Source organism: Stegodyphus dumicola, chromosome X2, assembly GCF_044657685.1.
Source record: "Stegodyphus dumicola isolate Sdum_Otavi_A_Nest chromosome X2, ASM4465768v1".
Lineage (NCBI taxonomy): Eukaryota > Metazoa > Arthropoda > Arachnida > Araneae > Eresidae > Stegodyphus > Stegodyphus dumicola.
In genome coordinates this window covers 147464226-147489578 of record NC_140781.1, presented here as the reverse complement: position 1 = coordinate 147489578, position 25353 = coordinate 147464226, and the positions used below count along the sequence as shown (strand labels likewise).

At 33.3% G+C, this 25353-nt stretch overlaps 1 protein-coding gene across 15 annotated transcripts in view; it reads right to left on the bottom strand.

The window, feature by feature from the left end:
• LOC118182554 (E3 ubiquitin-protein ligase TRIP12-like) overlaps positions 1-25353 on the bottom strand; it is a 400228-nt gene that overhangs the window by 122640 nt on the left and 252235 nt on the right. For all 15 annotated transcript variants that reach the window (XM_085809626.1, XM_085809623.1, XM_085809627.1 and 12 more), the window contains 2 exons: positions 23497-23949; positions 16728-17235 (listed from right to left, as the gene is read on the bottom strand). In XM_085809626.1, coding sequence (XP_085665752.1) covers positions 16728-17235; positions 23497-23949 — 961 coding nt within the window. The remainder of the gene's footprint in view (positions 1-16727; positions 17236-23496; positions 23950-25353) is intronic.

Below are 25353 nucleotides of genomic sequence, written 5' to 3'. Positions count from 1 at the left end.
CCAAGCCAAATATTGACAGAGATGATCTAAAAAACAGATTTTGTAGTGAATATCTTGGTCAATTGAGACAACAGGCAATAAAGAAGGAAAAATTTCAAGAGTTGAAAGTAGATGTTCTGTTAGGAGACATCAATAAATGTATTCGTCCTCCTTTAGCTAAGAGAGTCGAAATTTTGCCCAGTAAAGATGGTAAAGTTCAACTTGCTGAAGTCACAATAGGAAATGGAACTTTTCTTTGCCCTGTGCCCAAACTTTTCCCGTTAAGAAATCTCTACTGCAGATTCTGCTACTCCATTTCCAGACAAGGCACAGTGAGGCAAAAACAACCCTCCAACAGGTCAAACTGATCAGATTGCTTATGTTAAAGAACTTACCTCAACTACTCTGATGATGACCAAGGCTGGACAAGTTGTGAAGCCCCTTCATTGACTAAACCTGTGACCTGCAAATTGTCAGACCTCAATGGTGGGAGAGCATGTTACATCTGAACTCCCAGCACCATCTGGTGAACTTTCGAAATAGTAGAAAGAAAGAGAATAAAATTCTAGTTGCACAGTGAGTGAAGTTTTTGTGAAGGAGAGCGCATGGTTTAACTTTGTGAGTTTGAAATGTACTTAACATAAAGGTGTATATATGTATAATAATATTTTCCTTTTTATTTATAAAAAGTGTCTCTGCGAGATCATTTGGATACTGTTTGATCTTTTTCTAAGTTCTACATTTGGAGATGAGAAGTGTTCCATACTCGCCATCCGGGAATAGAAATGGTAACAGTTTTTTTTTACGTTTACAATTATGAATTTTAGAATATTAAATATGTGGTGATAATATACTAAATGTAAAATTTCATTTTCATTTTGATAACCTCACAAAAATTCAAGATAAATAAAAAAAGATTACCCAAACTGATAATTTATACGATGGCATATATAAACTGTACATAATAACAAGGAGTGGCAACAGTAATATTTCTAGTGAAGAGCAACAAATATTACTGCTCCTTTTTTTTTTTTCCCCCCCCGTTACATGAAAACAAATGTGTATATTCTAATGGAATATTTTTTCGAGAATAAAATATATATAACAGAAGTCTGATAATCCACAAATGCCTGTAAACGACACTAAATTTTGTATGTAAACAAAATTTAGATTTTCAGAAAATTTTACACTTTGAATTTTATGAAAATTTTATTTCTATATGCAAACACACCTTTAGCAAAAAATACACTAGTTTAATATAGTTGGAGTGAAGAAGGAAATTGATTTTATTATTAAAATTTAGCATCTTTGTGCATCCGAGCTCTCATTTCATAGTAAACACAGATCGTAAATCTGTAAACTGTCTAGTTCTAGACAGATTCCAACTTTTGCATTTCCTCCCCTTCCCACTGCCATTTGAAATTTAATTTTATGTGGTTAGCACTTTAGCATTTTATGTGATATTTAATTGCTCACAATTTCCCAGACACTAAATTCCAATTTAAATACATCTCACATCTAGTTTGTTTACATTCTGCATGAGAAGCAAGGTTGCTTGTATCAGCATACACATGACTCCTATGCACCACAAATGGAATGCACAGAACAGGATATTAACATTAATAAATCGAAAACTTCAGCCCTACACTACATTTCCCCCTTGTACTGGAATTATTTTCTTTGCGGAGTGGGAATAATTTTAATAATTAATACCCATCATTTTCTAAGACTTCTGTCACTTTTACTGGCAAATTTTAAATCTTCTTTTTGAAGAATTCTTTTGATATAGTGACAAAATTTTCATTTAAGTTTTCACCTTCCGGTTTACTACACAAGGCCTTGCCAACACAGAATATTGCAGTGACTTAAAGCACTACAAAATGGAGGGAGCATTATCTTAACACTTATGTGAATGAGTATGAATTTCACATTATTAAGTGCTTTATTAAATGCTTTGCAATACACTGAGGAGCCAAAACATTATGATCATCCCCACATTTTTCATTGAACACGTCTGGATGACATGGAAGGGCATGTGATTGAGTGAGAATGGTATTTAACTGCTGCTTGAAGAAGATAAGGAATAATTCTTGCACTTACTTTTGCGACTGATGGGAAAGACTGCTGATCTAAACAAATTTGATAGAGAGTAGATTGTAACAGCCTGAAGACTTGGAATGAGTATCTCCGAAACTGCATGACTGTAGGTTGTTCCCAATCTGCCATAGTTATTATTTATGCCAAGTGCATAAATAACGGTGAAACCTGCAGCTGATGCCAAAGTGTTGAACATCCATGAGTCATAAAAAAAAGGATGTCGGAAACTGTCCCGCTTGGTACAGAAAAATCGGCACCAGACAGCGGCTCAGCTGACAGCCCAATACAAAGCAGGTCCAAGTGCAAGTGTTTCAGAACACACTGTTTAGCGGACACTAATGGATATGAGATGGGCAGTCTGGAGTCCTTAGTTGTGATAGAACAGACCACGAAAGCTGTGGACTAATTGCAGATACAGAATTGCAGATCTGAACATAATTGCAGATCAGTTGCACTTTTATATGGCATCTGTCTTCCCAAGTGGAAATAGGAATCTTCCAGTACGACAACACCACGTGTTACAAGACTCGAATTATGGAGTGGTTTGAGGAGCATAAGGATGCTTAATGCTTTATCTTAACCCGATAAAGCACATTTGGGATTTCATAGAGTGACAGCTCAGAACTCAAACACCACCATGTTGGAATATCTCGACTTTGCATGCCCACTCCTTAGACATTTGGTACAACCCGTCTCCAGTCATCTACCAAAAACTTGACATCCATGCCAAGGCAAGTTGCAGTTGTCTTGTGGACCAAAGGTTGCACAATCCATTATTGAGTAGGTGGTCATGTTTTGTATCTTCAGTGTATTTGATTTAAGTTTTACCTTATTGATAAATTATATCAGGTCTGTTGATTAATAGAGGTATGTGTCTTGGTTCTTAAAGATCATTATCTAAAGTAACAACAGATATCTGCATTTATGGTTTGGTTATTTTCTAACAATTTATGCTACATACATTTGTGCAGACTCTTCATTAATTTATTTCTTTAAATATAATACAGGGCTGTAATATCTGGTGGCAACAGTTTGAAAAGTAAACCGACATTTAAAGCTTTCAAACGTTCGTGTTTAACAAATTAAATGGACACAATTAAGATAAAGTACATACACAAAATTCAATTGTTTACTGTACTTAAGTTTAGTGTATTTTGCAAATCTTATAGCGACTAAACTATAAAATGTATTAATTTTTTTCAGATAGGGAAAAGAGAAAACTGCAGAAAAAGGAGATACATTGCAAGTTTTTCCATAACTCGTGTTTAGCCCATCAGTGTAAATTTCAAGTGAAAGTTATAAATATTTTAGTCATATAAAAATATTTTGTTTAAAAAAAAATTAAGTATAATCCTGAAACTCAAATCACAGTAATTATGCCTATCATAATAACTAAAGGCACACTTTTATTGCAAGCTTCTTCAATTAACAAGCCAAAAATAAGCCAAAATTATTTACAGCTATAATTGATTTAGGAAGTGGTTTAGGTTTTTGATGTTATTTGATTATGGCAAAGGACTCAAGGCTTATTTGCCTACGGGTAGGTGCCTTCATAGAGGGCTTGATTTAGGAAGTGATCGAAGTTTCATTACGCAAAATTTGGTTTGAAAATTACAAGATGCATATAAAGAACACCTAGCAATTTATGCATTTGGTATAAGATATGATGAAGTAGATGTGGAAGGGTTTAAAACCACATTGAAAAATATGGCTAAGTGCTTAATAATATATTACTTACAATAATTGCTACAAATCTAATTTCAGCAATGAAAAGTTCCAATTTTTAGTCATCCAAACATACAGGAATTTATGAACAAGAAAGCTTCTTAATTTGAGTTCGGTTGTTCAAATAAAAAAAGCATGCAAGGGTTATCTGCCTAAGAGACGGGATATCTTTGTGGAAGGCTTTCTTACGGAAACTGATCTGTATTCATGTAGCACATGGGGGGAGAAACACGAAAACCAATCTCACAGCCAGCCTATTTGCCTGGGATTAAACCTAGCTTGAACTTCCAGTATTTAGTGATCTTAAACCACTCACCCACTGGTGAGTCTATTAATTTGAATAGCAGTGATACAGATATAAAAGTTCTTAGAGCTGCTCACATCTGGCATATACAAAGTGAGATACTTCCATAACTTAATGATTCTGTCACACCTCCAATATTTGGATATGCAGTTATGGCTTAATTCCTGTGAACATGAAATGCAGTTATGGCTTAATTCCTGTGAACATGAAATGCAGTTATGGCTTAATTCATGTGAACATGAAATGCAGTTATGGCTTAATTCCTGTGAACACGAAAACACTGTCAAAGTAAATGGATTAATGCTGTGGTGATAGTGATAAGGAGTGCACATCGAGCCCACATTCCTGCTGATAAATATGGCAATCCTAAGGAAATGTTTTTGGAGAAGCACAGAGAAAGAAGACAGACTGACTGTAGAGGGACAGTACACATATCTGGTCCTGAAATAAAGATAAATTTTTATTGTCTATTATGTGCGCAGTGAGAATATTTAATACATTGGTGTGCAAAACTTAAGCAACGGGTGTTCTTTTTGGCATAACTCCACGAGAAAACATCTGAGAGACATGAAATTCAGAATTAAGAGACAGCATTTTGTATTTAAACAATGACAAAATCATAATTGCTCTAAAAATTAATACAATGCATACAGTATGGAATCAAAGAAAAACAGGCTTTATTGAACTCATAGTATCCTTACACATGATTGTCTGCACAAGAGGAAGAACACCAAGCAGGTGTTCCTTAGTATGGGATAACGTTCTCTTAACCTAATGTTATTGAGATTAAACGTGTCCCGACCTCTCTCCAAATCAATTTGTGTTGAGAATCGCTTGTGGCACTAAAACGATTCTCATCCGTAAGGAGGATACGATTCCATTGATGAGATGCCCAGTTTTTGCGCTCCTTGCACCACTGTAAACAGTGATGCCGATGGCCAACTTTCAAAGGGATGCAACATTCAGAATGGCAGGTGCATAGGACACCTTCGTGAAGGTGTTCGGACACAGTAAACCACGACAATTGTCGCCCATTGCTGTTCACAGTTGTTGAGCTGTGGCGCTAGCTGACTAATTTCAGGCTCTATTCGTCTGCAAGACTATATATCGATTATTTACTGCAATTGTTTTCCTGGGATGGCCACCACCAACCTTTCTAATAGCTGCAACTATGGTTTGGAAGGCTTTCTAAACGTGCGAAACGCCACTTTTGTTGATTCCGAACTCTTCAGCTATACTAGTCACACTTCGTCCCTACTCCAGATTTTTGACCATTCTTCCACGTGTGAAGTCATCCAGATCATTTCTTCTAGCCATATTTCACGAAAGAGCTCCTTTTTACACATCATGAATGTCTTTAATTGCATCTCCATCCTTCCTTTTATGGTAATCTCAAGTTAAGTGAGCCGACCGTACGCGTTTTGCGTACACTCACGTAGCCTGTGACTTTTTCCCTTGACATTTGCATATGCATGACCTTTCTACTGAATTGAGTGTTCATTGTACTGAATGCAAGAACCTCTTTTAAGTCAAGCCTCATGAAAAGTTTGCAAATATTTTCGTTTCTGAAGACTCGCCATCTCAAGATTTCTAAACCAGAAGTTATGGATTACATCGATTTTCATCCTCTGAATCACAGATGAGTAGTAATGGTAGTTCATTTTATAAATTTGTTTTCTAATTATCATTTATATTTCATTCTTTTTAAGTCTGATGTATATGCCACACAAATTCCGGTTTATAACTGATCAGATCCTTATAGTTTGTTATACATGAAAGTATGTTTGCTCTTGCCCCCCCCCAAAACATCTGACAGAACCAATTACTAAATATAACTATGTAGTTTCATCTTCCTCGAGAATACTGCATGATTAGTTCAGGATTTACTTATGAAACCAGACCCTACTAATACTTATACAAAGTTCAAAACTAGGTTAATAAATCGAAAAAAAAAATTTTTTTTTTCATTCTTGATTGATAGCAGCTCTGACGTGTCCTTTCTTCTGGCAAACGATTCAAAAAACAATATTCTTTTTGCTGCTAATTCTTTAACTATTTATGTTTATGGTCAAAAACACTTTCTTTGGATTTAAAATTAAGATAACAGTTTACTTGGAATTTTCTTACAGCAAATGTTACTACACCCATTCCTGGAGCAGATTTCCCCCATTTCTTTGAATTCTTGCCTAGTCTTAAAAATAAATGTCTCAAAGATTTTAAAAAATGGAATTTCAAACTGTAAGCTGTGTGAAAAATACAGATATCTATTCAGCAAAAACTAATTTATCACAAAATGTTAAAAGAATTCCCTTCTATTACTAAATTACCAACCTGTTAAACATAACACTGTTCATTATATCACAACCTGTGGTTGCGAAACCTCGTCAATTAGCTCCAGATCGCTTTAAAACAGCAAAATAATAATTTCAAACTATGATGCAATTGCAGCATTTGAGATCTTCGAGAAACTATGATGTCACTTCACGTGGTTCTAAAAAAAGGAACTTTAAAATGGAGAAGCGCAAAGAGAGAACAAAGACTGGCTGTCGAGGGATAGTACGTATATCTGGTCCTGAAGATTCATTTTTGTCGGTATTACGTGCGCAATAATATTCTTCAGGTATAATAATTAAAGTATAGCTGAATCAAGAAAAAGTCAAGGAATGTACTACATCAGATGAAACAAACTAATGCATGCTACTATAGATAAGTTTTAATTGCAGAGAGAACTTAACCACAAAACTGAGAATTGTTTTGATGCCTTTTCAAAGGGTTAAGCTTTACTTTTGGTTTACTTGATTGTAGCAAAGCATGCTATTGCTATCTGCTTAACAGAAGGAGATGCCTTTAATAAGGGCTTTCTAAGGGAATATGCCTCATACCCACGACATACATGGGGAAAATCATGAACCCCCCAATGCAGCCAGCCAATCTGTGTGGAATTAAACCAAAATTAAACTACCAGTGTTCAGAGATTTTATCACTTGGCTGCTGGTGGGCCTTAGAAGGATTAAGTAAAAAAAAAAAACTTAACCACTGGTATCAATCTAAATCTAATATGTAGTAAAAGCTTGACTATCTTGAAAGCTCATGCCAAATTCCAGATAATTGAGCATATAAAAATATGGAATTCATGTTAGGAAAGCCATTTCTGCCCTAAAATTACACAAACAAGTGAACATCTTATTTGTTGCCAAATTGAATATCAAAAAACCTACATTTAAATTATATAAAATTTTGAAAAGAAAAAAATAATTTTCAGATATAAAAGCTGATATATTTCGAGTATGGAATCCTGTTGAAGTTTAAAATTGGCAAAGACGTCGCCAACCATTCCAGCAGAAATTCTGAATTCCTGCTGAATTCAGACCACATTGAAAAATATGGCTAAGTGCAATCTGAAGTTTGGATGAAAAGATCATTTTTTAATTAGTTAGCTAATGAAAAGATACAAATTACTGATAGCTTTATAAAAAAAAAAAGTTAAAATCACTTCTAAATTTTCATATTATATCATCATTGTTTACCCACTTTGAAAATCACATATCATGGCCTTTTTTGATGCCCTAATAACTTTGAAAGCACTTGACTTCATCCAGTCTCAAATATTAATTTTTTTTCCAAATGCCAGGGAGAAACAGTTCTCCACAAAAATTACACTGAATTATAGGAAATCTAATGAATTTACATTAAACCAAAATTACTTCTTATGACAGTTGCAACATCACGCTTATCCATAACTGATGCAAAATTGCACTCTTTCGTGATAATATGTAAGCATTAGTAGTATTAGGAACTCTACTAATAGCGTTAGAAATTTACCAATTACTCAATTTTTGGGGGGGAGAAAATATTTTTCTAAAATTTTTAAGTATTATGGTTACTTGAGCTTTCCAGTTAACTGAATGTCGAATAGTTGGGGTTCCAGATCTGCCCATCAGAATTCCCTTAAAGAATAATACTGCTACCACCATCCTGTGTTGACCTGCTCTATGGGGAAGGAAAGCAATTCTTTGCCTGAAAGATGGCATACCCTGAGAAGGCCATTCACGTGATGAATGAGAAATCATGATTCATTTGACCAGATAAGTGTCTGTCACTTATCCATGGTGTAGTCTCGGTGTTCTCGGGCCCAATGTACACGTAGTTGATAATAATGCTTGGTCAACAGAAGCATATGAGTGGGGTGTCTGCTGTGCAGTCCTATTGTTAAGTTTAGGATTATGTATCCTTAGATTGCCAATAGATGGCGGTAGTGTTTGTAAAAAGAAACTGATGTCATAATTATGTATATGTATCAGTTCGTCTTTGGTGTTCGTCAATAAACGTTGTGTGGAGTAACGCTCCTCTGTTTATTACTTTACATTTGATCCAGTCTGATTTTTATTAGAGACTTACACATATTTTGCTTACCTATATCCAACAGTGTCCGCTGAACTGTATACTCACTGTGTGAGCACTTGCTACTTGGATCTACACTGGTTTCGGCTGCCAGCTGAGCCACTATCTGGCATTGATTTTGCTGTACTAAATGGGAGAGTTTCCGACATCCTTTTCCTTTGCTGACGCATGGACATCCAACACCTTGGCATCTACTGCTGGTTTCACTATCATTTATCCATTTTGCATAAATACTAACAATGGCAGATCCTAAACAACCAACTAGTCGTGCAGTTTCAGAGATACTCATTTCTAGGCATTGGGAAACTATAAACTGCTCGCTGTCAAATTAGCTTAGATAAGCAGCTTTTCCCATCATTTGCAAAAGTAAGTGCAAGAATGATTCCTTATCTTCTCCAGCAACAGTTAAATACCATTCCAATTTAATCACGCCCCATCCGTGTTATCCAGAAAAGTTCACTAAAAATACGTGGGGATGGTCATAATGTTTTGGCTCATCAGTGTATATCGATATATAGCTCAGATATTTATAAAAAGAAAGCACTGAAGATAACAGACGAACACAAATGGACAGGATTATGAAGTGCTATTAAATTCAGTTTTTCTTTTAAATAAATGTAAAATGCAAATTTTTTATGATTTTTCCCCCCTTCTAAGCAACAGCAAATTAATCAAGAGCACCCACTAGCAGCCGAGCGGTACAGTCGCTGAACACTGGTAGTTCGGTCCGAGGTTCGCGAACGGCCTGACTGTGCGGGCGTTCTCGTGGTTTTCCCCATACGTAACGTGTATATGAGCCAGTTTCCCTTAGAAAATCCTCCACGAAGGCATCCCTCCCCTTAGGCAGACAGCCCTCGAGGCTTTGCTATTATCACGCACACACCAAATTGATCAAGTATGTTATGATATATTTTTAGTTCAAGTATTACCCGATTTATTTTAAAATGAAGAAAAATTTTATTGGAATTATATGGATCAAGCAAAATGGAATTATCTGATGTGAAAAATATATTTTTCAATGACACTGGATTTTGACTACAGTACGTTCTTCCAAAGTGACCCTTTCTGAAAGTGATAAAACATAAATTAACATTAGCTCTATAATCTGACTTATCAAAATGACTTAAAACCAAAGTAGAATCAGTTTTCTAGACAACCAACACAAAGGAGTTTAACAATGAAAGAACAGGGATTTTATTAGGAATCAGTATCTGATAAAGTTAAATTAGTCAACCAAGCGGAATGGAAAATTCACTGAAAAGCATCATCCATTAAAACAAAACAAAAAATAATGAATTAGGAAAATTAACTGCAAACTTGAAAAAAATCAGCGCAAAAGTGGCTACAATGCAACCAAAACGATGTGCTTAACAGTCGATATTAAGAAATTAATTTTTAAATAAAAATGTCAACTCAGAATTAATAGAAAAAACTGAATGTTTAAACAAAAGGTAATTAGCAATATAGATTTAAATTTTTGTGAAAACTAAGGTATAAAATTAAATGGATTAAGAATCGAATTACATTCCATAACCAACAGAGACTAAATTGGCGGTGATGTCAGAGCTCATGTAAACATTGACATCGCCAAAATCACGTGATCTGATCTCTGATGCCAAAAAATTCTGGCAATGCTTCCTTTAAGTGGTTGTAGGAGGAGACAGGATTGATGCTACTCATTTTGCTGCCCAATGTAAATATCTACGGGTTCTAAATTTCACCACCTCTAAACTGAACTCCCCAGTGCCTCTCCTAAATTCTGAAAATTCAACCCATCCCTTTTGTGGCTTGATGCTTCTCTAAATTCTCAAATTTCTTACACCCCGAAATTCTGACACCTGGTTGCGACTGCACCAACTACACCTGCTCTGGCCCTGTGGGAAGGGGGCTGGCCCTTCTCTACCTGACCTAAATTATTAATGAAGTCCTAATGTTGCCATGTCTACATATTTTCTTACTAGATTTAAATTGATCTAAAATTCAGTAATTTCAGAAATCACTCAGGTCTTGGCAATTCCAGATCTTAGACTTTGTACTGTATTAGCATTACTGTCAAATTGCTTGGTCACTTAAATCTGAAACATCGGTATTCAGAGATTTCAAATTATTTATAATAAAATATGAATAATCCACAACTATTACCTATCAAACGCAGATTTTTTTTCGGTGTGTGTGCAGTATTTTCACTTTTATAAATTTCCACAGTTTAATGCAAGTACTTGTTAAAAACTAATACATAAGCTTAAGGAAACAATTACTATCTATACAATTACATAACAAAACACTGTTAGAATAATGCAAATAAGAAATTTTAGAGTTAATGAAAAATATTTATTGAGCCTATTTGCTACTACTTAACTTGTGATGAGTACAATGATGTGTTTGTAATAATGTATCTATTTCAACCAGTTCCAATTTTTTAGTTTCAGTAAGCACACCAATGTTCCGACTGGCTTCTACTGCAACTACTAACTTGCTTATGTCTCAACAACATTTCTTTAAAGAATAATTTTCTTTCTCTTTATGTGCTCAGTTTCTTCCTCAATAAGTTTCCTCTTCATTTTAATATTTTTAGATTTAATTAAAGATTTCTGTTATTCTGAAAAACTTAATGCATTTAGAATGCATAGAAGAAACTGCTAATTTTATGTGTTTAATAAGATCAATGAGAATAACTATGAAATAAAATATAGTCAAGGCCCACATCAGAACCAGTGTGGCAGAATTTTTAGAATTTAGTGAAGCACTGTATATTAAATCTAGGAATAACAAAACGTTCAGAATTTATGAAGGCACTAGGCAACAGAATTCAGGATCCACAGAGATTGAATCAAGTAAGAAAATGCATAGCACCAGCCCTGAGTATAATGTATTAGCATTTGAATGAATGATGAATCTTTTAAATTATCAGTTCTGAATTTATTTATTAACAGGAAAATTCTTTTCTACAGATGCCTGCCCATGTCAGAAGACAAGTTGCATTTTTGATATTTTCTATGCTTGTGTCTAGTAAAAAGAACAGAAAAGGGGGAGATAAGCATGTTAAGAGAAAGACTTCTAAGATAAGACGTAGAAAGTTCAAATAATGTTTTCATTGTTCTTCGAAAAATGCTCCAAAAATTAAGAATTTCATTGAATTCTGAATATTCCAAGACTATTAGACAGACAAAACTCTTAGGATGAAAAAATACAAAAGAAGCCATTTTAAAGTAACTACAATAGCTGTTTTGCATTTGCTAAGAGATTTTTCAGAAATTGTGCTTTATAGGATTTATTATCTTACTTAGATTCAAAATATTCCAAAGTCAAAATGTCAAATGGAAAATAATGTCAGTAAAACAATTAAAATCCCCAAAAAGGAAAAGTTGTTTATGAGCTCTTCATTAGCATAAAAAGAAATTATTCTTAAACACTTATTAAAAAAAATTCTGTTGTAAGCAATGCAAAGGATACTATTTGCAGTAGCAGCTGAAATCAAGTTTGAAATGATGCAACTTAACATGAAACTGCTTCTGTGTATGGGACCATACAATATGTTAGCATAAAAGTTTCAGAAAGCTTTATTTATAGAAATCAAATATTACACATATAGAAATAAATCTTTTTATGATTAAAAATAAGCTAATTTCAGCTAAAATATTGCTTCATAAAATTTCGGAAAAGTTTCATTAAACTGATGGGACAGAGGCGTGTTTAAAACAATTAATTCCACGACAATTTCAGCAGCATTTGCAGGTAATCATATTTTAATTGAAAAGTTACAGAATAAGTAAAAAAAATTTTTTAGAAGCAGCAAAGGAATTTTAAGGCAAAAGTAGGTGAAAGCCAAAATAACATTTTGGGGAATGGTAGTAGACAGAAATGAGGGATAGAAAAAAACTTATAAAAGCACTGCAAGGAAAATTTGATTTAAATTTCTAGAATTAAAAATTAAGGAAAGACGTTAAACAGGTAATTTTTATTTACGTAACTATTTCTAAACAGAATGACAATAATATTTCCAAGTGAATGGGAACAGTAGTCAAGATTCTCTTGTTATTTCAGAAATAAAATACATATAAACAATGTTCTTGGCTCTGTATTCGACTTCTTAAAAGTAAAAACATTCTTCATTTAAAATAGATTAAATTTTCCTACATTATTAAGAAATTTATTTTCAGAGCTCAATATCTCTGACAAAACATAAAATTATCGGATAAACTGTATTAGAACATCTCAAACATTGCAATGATTTTTTATTAGCTGCTCTAAGATGAATATTGAATATTCAAAAGATTTTATTTTCCTGATTTTACGTACTTCAATACCACCAATTTTGTTTTTTCATTTAAATGAGTACTTGCATGTGATTCAACATATGAAAAACTTTGCCCGATACGTTTTCACAGGTATAATTTTATGGATAAAAAGCTGTATTTACAATTACATAAAAAGAATAAATCTAATAGCTAAATTTCCTAACTTTCAATAATTATTTTTTTAAATAATGTTTTGGTTTTTAGAGTGATTGAAGAGAAAACAGTCTTCCAGAGAATGACGAAAAATAATCTATGCTATATGATGCATGAGGCAACATTAAGAGAAATTGCACAAACAATCTGATGATTATCAAATGGTATAATTCAGAATTATCTCAAAAATGCTGACTCATGGCAAGAAGATCCAGAAGTCTTTAAGCTTCCAGCAAAGGCAAGGCCAAGTTCCTGTTGGTAGATATAGTTCCTTTGATGTTAGGCATCAAAATAGTGGGTGGGATCACAACCAAAATCACACATTACCTGCAAGACACTGTAGGTTTTCACAATGTATTTTAATAAGCAGCCAAATGTAGATAGCCTGATGCAGGAGAAAACAGAATGGCAAAGAGTCACTTGCTACAAAGATTTCAAGCTGTCAAAAAAAAAAAAAAAAAATTGTTCCAAGAGCATTCCTTAAAATGAAGTTAACTTGGATGTATGTGGAATTTTAAAAGCTTCTGCAATTAAAAAGAGTTGTGCCAAATCACAGAGCATCTGCATCACCAATGATGAAAGTCAACTAGCAATACACAAGAAGGTAATACAGAAGGTGAAGCAGTATGAAAAAGATGAACAAGAAATAGTAGCCTAATACAATGCACTAAGAAAGGTAGGTGTATAGTGTACACCAAGCAGATGATTATGAGTCGGACAACAAGCTGTCTTGGTCAATTAGTATTATTTAGAAGACCAGGAATTCAGCAGTTAGACAATAACATACTAGTGGAAGAAGAAATAATACATAAAATGAAGAAAGAGTAATTTGAGCTGCCTCTTTCATGACTTAATTATATCAAAGAAGCAATTATAATTCTAGTCGAAGTGTTAAGGGCAAGTACTGGTACTGAGCCTACCATCGTAGAAGTCGACAAGTTAGACTTCAAAGCCCTCTAATCTGATGTCAGCAAAAACAAACTGATAATATCGGCGGAACTATAAAATACATCATTCTAAAAGATAGTCATAACTTCTCATACTTTCAAAATGTCTAATTAAAACTGCTACAGAACATGAAAAAGGACAAGATTTACTGCTTCATATTTGACCATACAATTACATGGATTACAAGCAAAATCAAGTAAAATTTAAATATAGATTTACAGAAAACGTACTTCAGTATAAAATACATGTGCATTATCAACTTAAAATACATGGTTTGCATAATATGTGATCTCAGCTATCTTAAATTTTTTAAATGATCACTTTGCTCACCAGACTAATACAGTAAGGAAATATTTTGATAATAATGCTATGCCATCTATAAGGGGTTGGACCAAAATATGAAAACACCTCATGAAAATGCATGCTTGAAACAAAATGCTTATTCTAGCGAAAGCTGGTGGTGCTGATGTGCTTGCTTACTAATGGCACCAGTATATCATCCTCAATACATTGCAAGTGTCATTCATTATCAACACACTGTTCTGTCTAGTTGTGAGTACATCATGTTGGAACTAAATGAATTCAAAATTGTTTGAGTTCATATGATGGGTGCTTCCATAGCCAAAGAAGCTGAAATGTTTGGTGTTTCATGAGGCACAGTATCCAAGATTTTGAATTCATTCAAGAAAATATATTGCTATATCACAGTACGGATGATAAAGTGCGTCGAAAGATCATGATAGATGATCATTGAAGAGGACTGATAAAAAAACGAGGAGTACAGCCATAAAAGTGACTGCTGATCTGAGCGTCGCATTTTCAAATCCTGTCGGCACCAAAGCACTATAAAGGGAGCACCACAAACAGGGCATTTTGGGGCAAGCTTCAATTAAAAAGGGCACTGATCAGTGATTAAAATGCCTATAAGAGGAGAAATGGAGCTAAAATCATAAGACATGTACTCTGGAGCGATGGAAAGACAAGTCATTTCATCAGACGAGTCTTGTTTCACATTGTTTCTGACCTTTTGGCTGAGTCTACACCTGGCGAATGCCATCCCAAGCATATGATAGCAACTGTTTGCTACCAAAAGTGAAACATGATGGGGGGTTTAGTCATGGTTTGAGCAGCCATATTGTGACATTCTATGGAACCCATCATTACTGCCAAGGATTATATGACCATTCTAGCTGATCACATCCAACCCATGGTACAAATTTTTTCTCCACTGGTGATGTCATATTCCAAGACAACAGACCTCCTGTTCATTCAACTCACATCATTCAAGACTTTTTCTAAGCACCAAAGTGAACCTTTCACATCTACCATGGACACCATAATCACCAGATATATCAATATTATTATCGTGGGTTATTTTGGAACAAAATCTGTATAAGCACTATTCACTGCCATCATAGTTAACTGAACTTGCTAACATTTTACAATGGTACTAGATTCCCTGGCAAACAAAAAAGGATCTTTATTTATCCATTCCGAAAAGACTGCAAGCTGTTTTGATTGCCAACAGTTTTCCTACACTTTGCATTAGTCATAGCAATATATTTTTTTTATTTCCGCGTTTCCATATTTTTGTCCAACCCCCTGTGTATATGCTAATAAAAAGCAGTACGAATTTTAAAAGAGTGCAAGACTGCAGCAGCAGAGTAGAATCTTAAGCTAAACCTGCTTTAAAGAATGAGAATACATGAAGAACTGCATTTTTTACCCCATTTTAAACAAAGGACTCTAGTTAATATCTTATTTATTAACTTCATATTGTTAAAAGTGATCTGATGTTTAAAAAATTGAGCAAATTCTTGTGATTTTGTCTAAAACACAATTTTTTCCCTGTGCCACCGACTTTAAACATGAAAACATACACACACGTTTGTCAGATTGCCGAGCAGCATTGGAAATATTAGCTTACGTGCAGAAATTTTTCATGATATCAAGATGACAAAATTAACGGCCAGCATAATTTTTTGACACACTTCTGAAAATTTTAAAAGGAAATTAAAACAATGTACAGGATCCAGCACAAACATCTCTACAATTTAAAACTGGAATAAAATTGAAAATTTGCATCCTATTCCAAATTAAACTTTGACATCAAACAAAAATACTTACCTTCTATCACCTCTTACTTTTAACAACTTGCACTAAAAAGATGTGCCACACACGTTGAAATGCTTTTGTCTCAAACCACGCAGAAAAATGAAAATAACGTGGTGCACATGTCGCCTAACAACGAGATTGTTTATTTCTTGAGTTACAGCTCCGGATAGCACTCGCAGACGTGGAGCGGTGTAAATGAGACACTATACCGCTTGTTATATTGTAGCGCACGGCACCGCAACCGTGAAGTTTAGTCGTAGCGCAAGTGGTTAATACTGTTCTCATTCATGAGGTAGACCATCCTGAAGACTATTTACCAAACAAAATTATCAGAGGTATAGTTAGCCATGCAATATCAGAACTACTCCCATTTTTAAAGGACATCTAAAAGCTTAATTCTTTGAACACAGGTTCCAGGCATCTGAAGTTAAAGATGCTTTTCTTACTGATATCACAACAGCAATAGTAGCAACAGCTAAGCATTTTCTGATAAACTTTTGGTAAAGCTACAGGAATGTATAGCTCATAAGGACAAATATTTGTACCACTTAAAAAAACTGGTACCAAAATGACAAAAATCAAGAATAAATAAAATTTGGAAGAGCATCAAATTCTGTCACATTTCTACTTGAATCAGAGATCTTAAGTATTCTCTAATATACAATATTTTAAACTTCAAACATGAGGCAAATACAAGAGATACATACCGGCTGCTAGTACACGACCCCGTGGTCTTAGTCTTACTAGGCTTAACTTGCTCGTTTATAGACTTTGGCTCACTTTCCACTCTGTTTTTCACTTTCTCAAAGCTACTTGTGCCGCTACTGCTAGGGTTGCTTTCAGCTCTGTTTTTTCTTATACGCTCAGTCCTTTGAAGGTTTCTTTCTGACTGTGAAATAGAAGCAAACAAGGATTTTCCTATTTGTACTTCTTCCTGACTCAGATGAGGAGTCTCAATCTTCGGCACACTTCCTGATAAGCACGGAGTATCTTTGGTTAAAGTTAATGCATTTAAATCTTGTTCAACAGCTCGAGTTGACAGTTTATCGTACTTTGGTAGGTGAGAGCCTACAAAATTTTTCCTTTTGCATGCCCCCCTTAAAATGCAAGAAAAGTTTTTAAGTTTGCCTTGGCCTGCAACAGTTTCTGGAAGAATATTTTCTTGAACAATTGGTGGCTGCTCACTTTTCGCAACTGGTCTTCTATCAGCAATATCTATAATATAAAATGTACATATGTAATAAACACATTAAAATATTTAAACAGAAAATGTTTGACAAAACCCATATTGAGTTAATTTGGAAAACACAAAAAGGTTACTTCTATTCATTACTCAGATTTAACATACAGGATTGCTATCTACCACAAATAAGGCATCATTGAATTCACAATAACAAAATACATAACCTATGAACTAAGCTATCAATACAGCTGAATTTCTATTACCGAATATAAACATTCATTTTATACATACATCCAACTGTTCATAATGCAGGTTTATTTTGTATTCTGAATTTTTAACAGTCATTTAGAGGTAGTAGCAGATTACAGTAGAGGAAGTAAGACTGCCTAAATTTCTAAGGTTTTCAATACAACACAATAAGAGAAAACACAGACCTCAGATAATTACTTTTCATCAACATCCTCCAATTCTCAACCATACTTTTTTATTACTAGATCATAAAACAGTCAACACCCCCCCCCCTATAACAAACTCCAAGGAATGAGAACTTTGAATTGCTACATTTGATGTAAGAAAAAAAATAATTTTTTTCACAAAAATGTGTTAAATGATGAATGCAGGGGGGGGGGGAAACTGTTCCATCTTTTAAAAGAAATGAATGATAAATCTAATTTTTAAAAACCATATTAAGATTTAATAGCAATTACTTCTTTTCCCCAAATATCAAACTTTTGTGTTCTTTTTTTGCATTCCTTCCAAAGCATCTGACATATTCATTGCCCATTATCTGAAACATCTGCTCAAATATTGGCACATTAACAGATGCACAAAGCAAATCATTTCAGCAATACTTCTTCAATAACCTTACGTTCCTTCTTTTTTTAATTTTTTCTCATATTCACATTTTTGCCACAGGTAGAAATGAATCAATTTTAGATTTTTTTTATATGGTACCAGTAAGGTTTACTCTTTCCTCAAATAGCATAGTGTCAGCCCTGAACACAGCTCTGTTTGGCAGCTCAATCAAAGAATTTGAATGGATCACAGAACCCATTCGTATTATTTTGTTCAATGGTCCTCTAAACCATATTGTGTTTTAGAATATGCCAGTTGTATCCTCGTTCTGTTAGATTTGGATACCATGCCTGTCTTGCACCACCTCTGTTTAAAACACATAGAAGTGGAGGGAAAGGGAAAATAATCTAGAAGTCATTGTGGTGATTGATCACCTAGTGCTGAGTGAAGATGTATACCTTATGAACAGAATGTAGATCCTAATACCCTAAGTGTGAATAACTTTAATGGTTAGTAATTTTTATTTATTTATTTTTTAAATTTTGCAGAAATTCTGATTTTTTCCCCCCCAATTGAAAATAGTCATACAGTTTGTTATATCCAATTTCTCATAAGCTTGGAAGTTTGCTATAACAATATAAAATAAAATTAAGTCAATTAAAAGGTGGATGGGACCAAAAGGTCTCTGTTATATTTGAGATTTCATTATAGTAAGGGCTGCCTGTATTAAATTACAGTAATGGTACATAAATCGGTGGACTTTTTGGGAAAATGCCCTCCCTTCTGAAGAAAGATGCAGTTTGTATTACAACACTATGACAGATAATTTAAAGGAAGGGGGAAAAAAAAAAAAACACTCACATTTTATCAAAAACAGAAATTATAGAAGTTTACATATATCCACTAGTTATTGCTTTAAAACTAAATGCCTTTCATTCTTAAAAGACTTCTTTAGGAAAGTGTCTGCTGTTTACATTATAATACTGAATGCATTAAATAAATTCATTATACTGCACCAAGGAATTAAGTTGGGCATGTACAGTGATGTCGTATACTTGACTATGGATAAGATTAACCACAAATGGTATAACTGCCTTTATCCCGTCATGAGATGATCTTTTTTTTTGTCACTTGGTATATATCGGATTATTATTTAAAATATTCTGCTTTCTTACTTTTATTAATGCTGTAAATATACCTTAATGAATGGAAGTTTGTGAAAACAGAGACTGAAATAAGTAATTACACAAGTTTAGCTCACATATGTTGTTTAAATAAAGGGTCTTCATATGCAGATTGAAAAGGCCATGCCGCCACTCAGAGGGTTAATATTGATGCAAACAAATGCCTAAATTCCATTTAAAATATTATTGATATTTAGCCTCTTAAAATTTCTGCCAGAGATTCAAATTACCGGACAAAAGATTTGAGACAAGCAACATTACATTTCCCGTAAAGTGAAGTTCAGGACAGAAAAGAATTTAGTGTTTACACTCTTTCTGGATACAAGAACATAGAAAACTCATGCAATTTTCTGAAATATAAACTAAAAGCAAGTATATGTACTGACTTCAAAAACTTGCAGTACTATCGTGTTTTGTCAAACTGGTAAAATTAAGTCATTCTAAATGCAGCCCCCTTCAAAAGTGGATGGAGCATTAGCAGAAGTATCTAAATCACTTCTGAAAATCTTCACTGGCAAACTCATGCCACAGACTCTTTTGAAATTGCTATAAAAATATTTGTGTACATAGTTTCAAAAGTTGCTAGCCTGATATTCTTCTAAGAGAGAAAATTTTAATATTTTACTTTTCAATATGATCTTGTACCTTGATACACACTTCCCATCATTTAACAACACTAAAAGAAGTAACCTTAAAGTCTGTATTCAAGATGTTCTATAACAGTTCTTTTCACACCATCATCATTAAAGCTCCTTCCGCAAAGGTCAACTGTCAGTACAGGGAAATGACAAACTCGTGCAGCTAAATGGGTTGTAATACGGATAGCCAAGCCACACTCTGGTTTCTCAAACTGCACTAACACTGCTGCTTTTGGATTTATGAAAGTCAGGGCACCCAAACAAAAATTTGTTCATATAGAATAAATAAAATAGTTGTTTTAGATAGATCCTATCTTGCTGCATCTTGATTTTTAATATTGTCTTATTCAGTATCTCCTCCTGGATATAAGCAATATTTTTGGTTACTGCTGAGAACATCATGGAAGGAAATATTGAAGAAACAAAGAAAACAAACAACTCAAGGCAAAAACATCATGGTACAAAATATCATGGGAGAAAATAAAAAGCAAAGATAAAACATTGTGGTACAAAATACTGTGGGCAAATATAAAGCAGTGCAAAAACAGTCATCGAAATTATCATGGCAAAAAATAAAGTACCCACAAATCATCACACGACAATAACTTCATACACATGCATTTTTCAGATTTTAAAATCTGAAAATGCATATTCTCATAATAATTTGGGAGCGCAAGAAGGAAAGAGGGATATTTTTACTTCTATATTTCATATTTTTAAATGAACTAATAAATTTTTATTGAAAGAGTAAGATGGAAACTTAAGTACTTATAAATTGAAAATGAGTGCCCGGGCAGTAAAGTCATTGAGCACTGGTATTTCGATCAGGTTTACGAGCTGGTTGCATGAGATTTTCACAATTTTCCTAATGTATAACATGAATATGTGCCAGTTCCTGAAAACGTACACTACAAATGCATCCCTCCTCTTCAGCAGATAGCCCTAGTGCATTTTGACATAATCTAATAAATTCAAATCCCATACTGACATATTACATAACTGACTTTCATTATAACTAAGATATCAACATCCAAATAATTGATTTCACGCTATACGTGAAAATGTTTAAGAATAAACGGAAACAAAACAATATAATTTTCACTAAATCAATATCAGATTAACAAATGTGAAAGAAAATAATCTGACAAGTAACTAAGCAATTTTTATAGAGATTAACAACCTCATGAAGTTACTTTTCGTGAACATTTTTAGACTGCAAGTTTCATGAAAAATTAACAGTAAAACTTTATAAAAAAACATTAATTTATTAATGACCTTTGCTAATTAACTATGTGAATTTAAAATTTTTTTAAGTGCTATAAGTTGCATTAATTTTCTACTAATTTTCAATTTTTAAATACTTAAGTTTCCTTCTTACTTTTCCAATAAAAATTTAATATTTCATTCTAAAATATGAAATACAGAAGTAAAAATATGCCTCTTTCTTTCTTGCGCTCCCAAATTATTATGCAAATATGCATTTACAGCTTTTAAAACCTGAAAAACGCACGAGTGCAATGTTATTGTCATGCGATGATTTGCAAGTACTTTATTTTTTACGACGATATTTTCGAATACAATGTTTTTAAACTGCGAAGTTTTTGACCATGATATTTTGCACCACATTGTTTGTTTTATTTCTTCCACGATGTTTTGTACCACGACATTTTCGCCTTGTGTTGTTTTCTCCGCGACCTTTTTGACGGACACCATATTTTCTAGTGTCAATACTCAAAATGGTCAATCTTTAAAAGAAAAATGTTCCATGGTTTTTCAGCCCATATGAAATCGTTTTACCCATTCTTTCACTATAAATTAGGAAGGAGATGAATCAGTATACAAATGATCCAAATGAAACATTTCAGAACCAACATATCACTTCATTCAATAAACACACTTTCTCTAACAAAAGTTTTACATTTTCCCCTATTTTATTGGCACTACATATCTGATAGAGAATTTATAGCCAAATAAATTTTTAATGCGAATCTGGAAACATTCTGATCTACCTACCAGGGTTGCCGCTAAAACAGGAGAATGAAATTCCCTAACTTTTTCAGGTGTGTTTTAAGAAAATTCCAGTCTATCAGCGTAATGCATGTTGGCTGTTGTGCTAAGAGGTAAATTAATTATGGTATTACTTGAAAACACTATTATAACCATAATAGTTGTTTTCTCCACTGAAGATTGAGATTAGAATCTGCCCAATCTGGATTAAAAATGTCTTTTTTTGCAGCTAAACGAAAGAAAGAAATCTATTTAATAATATTTTTAAATAAATTCAGGTATTTTATATTTATTTAGCAGCATACATAAGCAAAAAATATGTGCATTAAATTTTGTGATGGTATGTCATCATACTGCTAGAATTAATTTCAGGATTATGCAAGAGAAAATTTCCTGAAATTTGGAAGTATTATTTACTAATAATAAATAAATTTAGAGGGAAGAAGCAACATTAAATGATATGAATAACAAAAAGATAATTTACTTTAAAAAAATTGAATTGGAATAATCAATGATATTTTAGTGAATATAATTATATTAAATGGTTAGCCTAGATCACTGATAACTATTTTTTATTTGTTGCAAAATTGACACCACAGGTATAGGTAATCGCCACAGGTACAGTTTTTTGCACAAGTGACTGTAGTTGTCTTTAGATAAGGGCTACTTCATTCTGAGATTTGATCTATATTTATGCATAAGTTACAAAAGTCAGTGACTTTTTTCTTGTAAACTTTAAAAAATGGGACAGAACGCCACTCATACTTATTTCCATTTTTAGTTTACGAAAATTCATAGCCATTCTTTTTTGTGGCATCTTTTCTAATGCAAAACTTTTTCAGAAAATTAGGCACTGTCTCATTTCTCTAAAATTACACAATTCAGAGTTGCTTTCATAATCCAAATGGGGGGCAAGTGTTTGCAGCTTCAAAATTTAATAAGAGATCTTGGATTTATCACTGCAGCTGTGCACTTCAATCTACAATATCAACACATATTTAACGATAGTCTATTTCCCAGTCACGGAAATAATAATCACACTCAAGCAAATGAACTTTTAGCCATGTTCCCTTGCCTCTGAAAGGTAGAGACCAGTTAATTACAGTGTACCAGTAAATTTTTGTATTTTCTGCTAACAAAATGAGTGGAATAGATTTCTACCCTTTATGTGTGTTGAGAATTAAACCATGGCACAGCTAGCTGTTGAAGTGTATATCTAGAGATTACTTATGTTCAGAGACTTAACCGAAAACTTTTATATACTAGTTGCTATTAAATCCCACATGTTGAAAACATCAATCCTCTCAGCATCAAATCAAAAGAGTATAATTAAGATTTTCAAGGCTTTACATTTTATTGTTCAAATACTGTTCTGTCAGTGAATACCTGTAACGTGCAACACATACTGGAATAACATCTCTTTCAAAGGCATAGATGTCCGATAGATTTGAGAACATCTCATTTATTTTAATAATAAATATAATGCACTATAAATTTCAAATACAGTTTGATTATTTGACTGAATATTTATTGTAAAGTATTATCCATTCAATAACTGGAGTGACCAAATACGTAATAGATTAACACAACTCGTAAAATGTATTCAAATTCATACACTAAAAAAAAAAAAAAAAAAAAAAAAAAAAAAGCTCATATAAATGAAGCTTACCTTTATTAGAAAGAAATTCAGTTTTTTGGCGATTTGCTTTGCGTTTTTTTATTTGATCTCCAGCGCTTGAAGTTGAAGCAGGCAAATGTTGGGCTGCCTGAGCTTCTGCTTGAGCAAGCCTTGAATAGGTAGTAAATGATGATTTGCTCGAGTTCAAATAAGAGGTGCTATAAATACCATTGTCCAGAACTAAACAGATGTTTTTCTCCTCAGTCGGAGGTAAAGTTGTGCAAGCTTGAGAACATGCACCACCACTGGAAAATGACGGATCACTTCTTTTAGAAATTTTTAATTCATCAAGTCCTTGATCAGCTTTTATGTTCACAGATGCATCATCAAAAATTTTGGAATATCTACCACTATTTCTGTTACTTTGTGATTTTACTTCAGCACATTCAGGAAGAGCTGCTACATCATTCTGTTTTGAATCAGTTTTAGGCACTGTTGAATCAGCTATGGAAAAGATAACACATTAAGCAAAAATATTTCCTCACAGGTATATTTAACAAGATTTAAAAACTTTTAATCAACACACACTAAGTTTCTTTTATATGTTAATGAATGTACAAAACTCTTAGAAATTTATGCTCGAGATACACTACTGTAACTACAGATATGCTTAAATTTTAAGACTTATTGTAATATTATTATACACTTTGTGAAATAAGATATGAAATTTCATTTCAAATTTTAAAAAATCAATATGTAAGAATATAGCATTAGTATATAAACATACCCTCGAATATAAATTCGAAGTACTACACTTGATGCTATACCTAATATAACAGTACAGCTGTTTTTAAGTAAGTGTTAAGTTTTAGTCCTCTAAAATTTAGTTTAGACATTTTCGATGCTTAGTGGTGGAACTTTGAGACAAAATAATCCTGTCAATGAAAATTAATTTCCATTTTTAAATTTAATAAAGAAGAAAATCTGAAAGGTTTCAGATTTTAAATTACATTCAAAGGGGCTTTTTTTAACATTTTGTTGGTTACCTTTATTTATTAAATATCATGTTCTTTGCACTTAAACCATAAAATTCAGTTCAAGAGCAATATCGCAAAATAGTTTTAAATTGAGTATATCTTTAGAATTTCCGATACAGAGTCTTACGCGCTGGAGATAAAAATGTTTTTTCTGTACAACGTTGCATTTGCTCACTTTGAAACCCTTCAGTTTTTTAATCAAAAACTTGTTAAAGTTTAACAAAATATGAAATCAATAATAAAACAAATTATAAATTTCAAATTTGGGCTTCCGCATGCCAATATTCACAGTAGGATTAAGTCATTCAAAATTCAGTGTATATAGAGCCATTAGACAGTGCCTAATGGCTCTATGTACTGTTGTTTATCACAATGCAAGAAATATACATACATTTATGCAGATTTTTCATTATTTAATTTCTTCAAATATAATGCAGGACTCTAACATTTGGTGGCAACAGTTTGAAAAGTGAAAAGGACATTTATAGTGATTCAACGCAAAATGAAAACAACAGTCCTGCAGGGACAAAGCCCCTTTGGACTAATAAATAAAAAATAGAAATCCAAAATAAATAATGAGTAAGTTTTGTAGAGACATAAGTATTTTTTGGAAGCAGGAGAGATGAAAAATTAACAACAGCTTCGGCGGGAATCAAACCACAGACATCTGGAATACCGGCCCAGCATGCTAAACCACTACACCACAAAGGCGGGGGAATAGCTTATATACTCACCCTTTTAAAGGACAACTGGGGATTTTAAGGGACCCAATCACCAAATCCTGAGTGGGGAGAATCATCATCCACCACCTTTTTAGTTTGGGTGCCACTGTAGAGACATTAGGTATTTTTTGGAAGCAGGAAAGATGAAA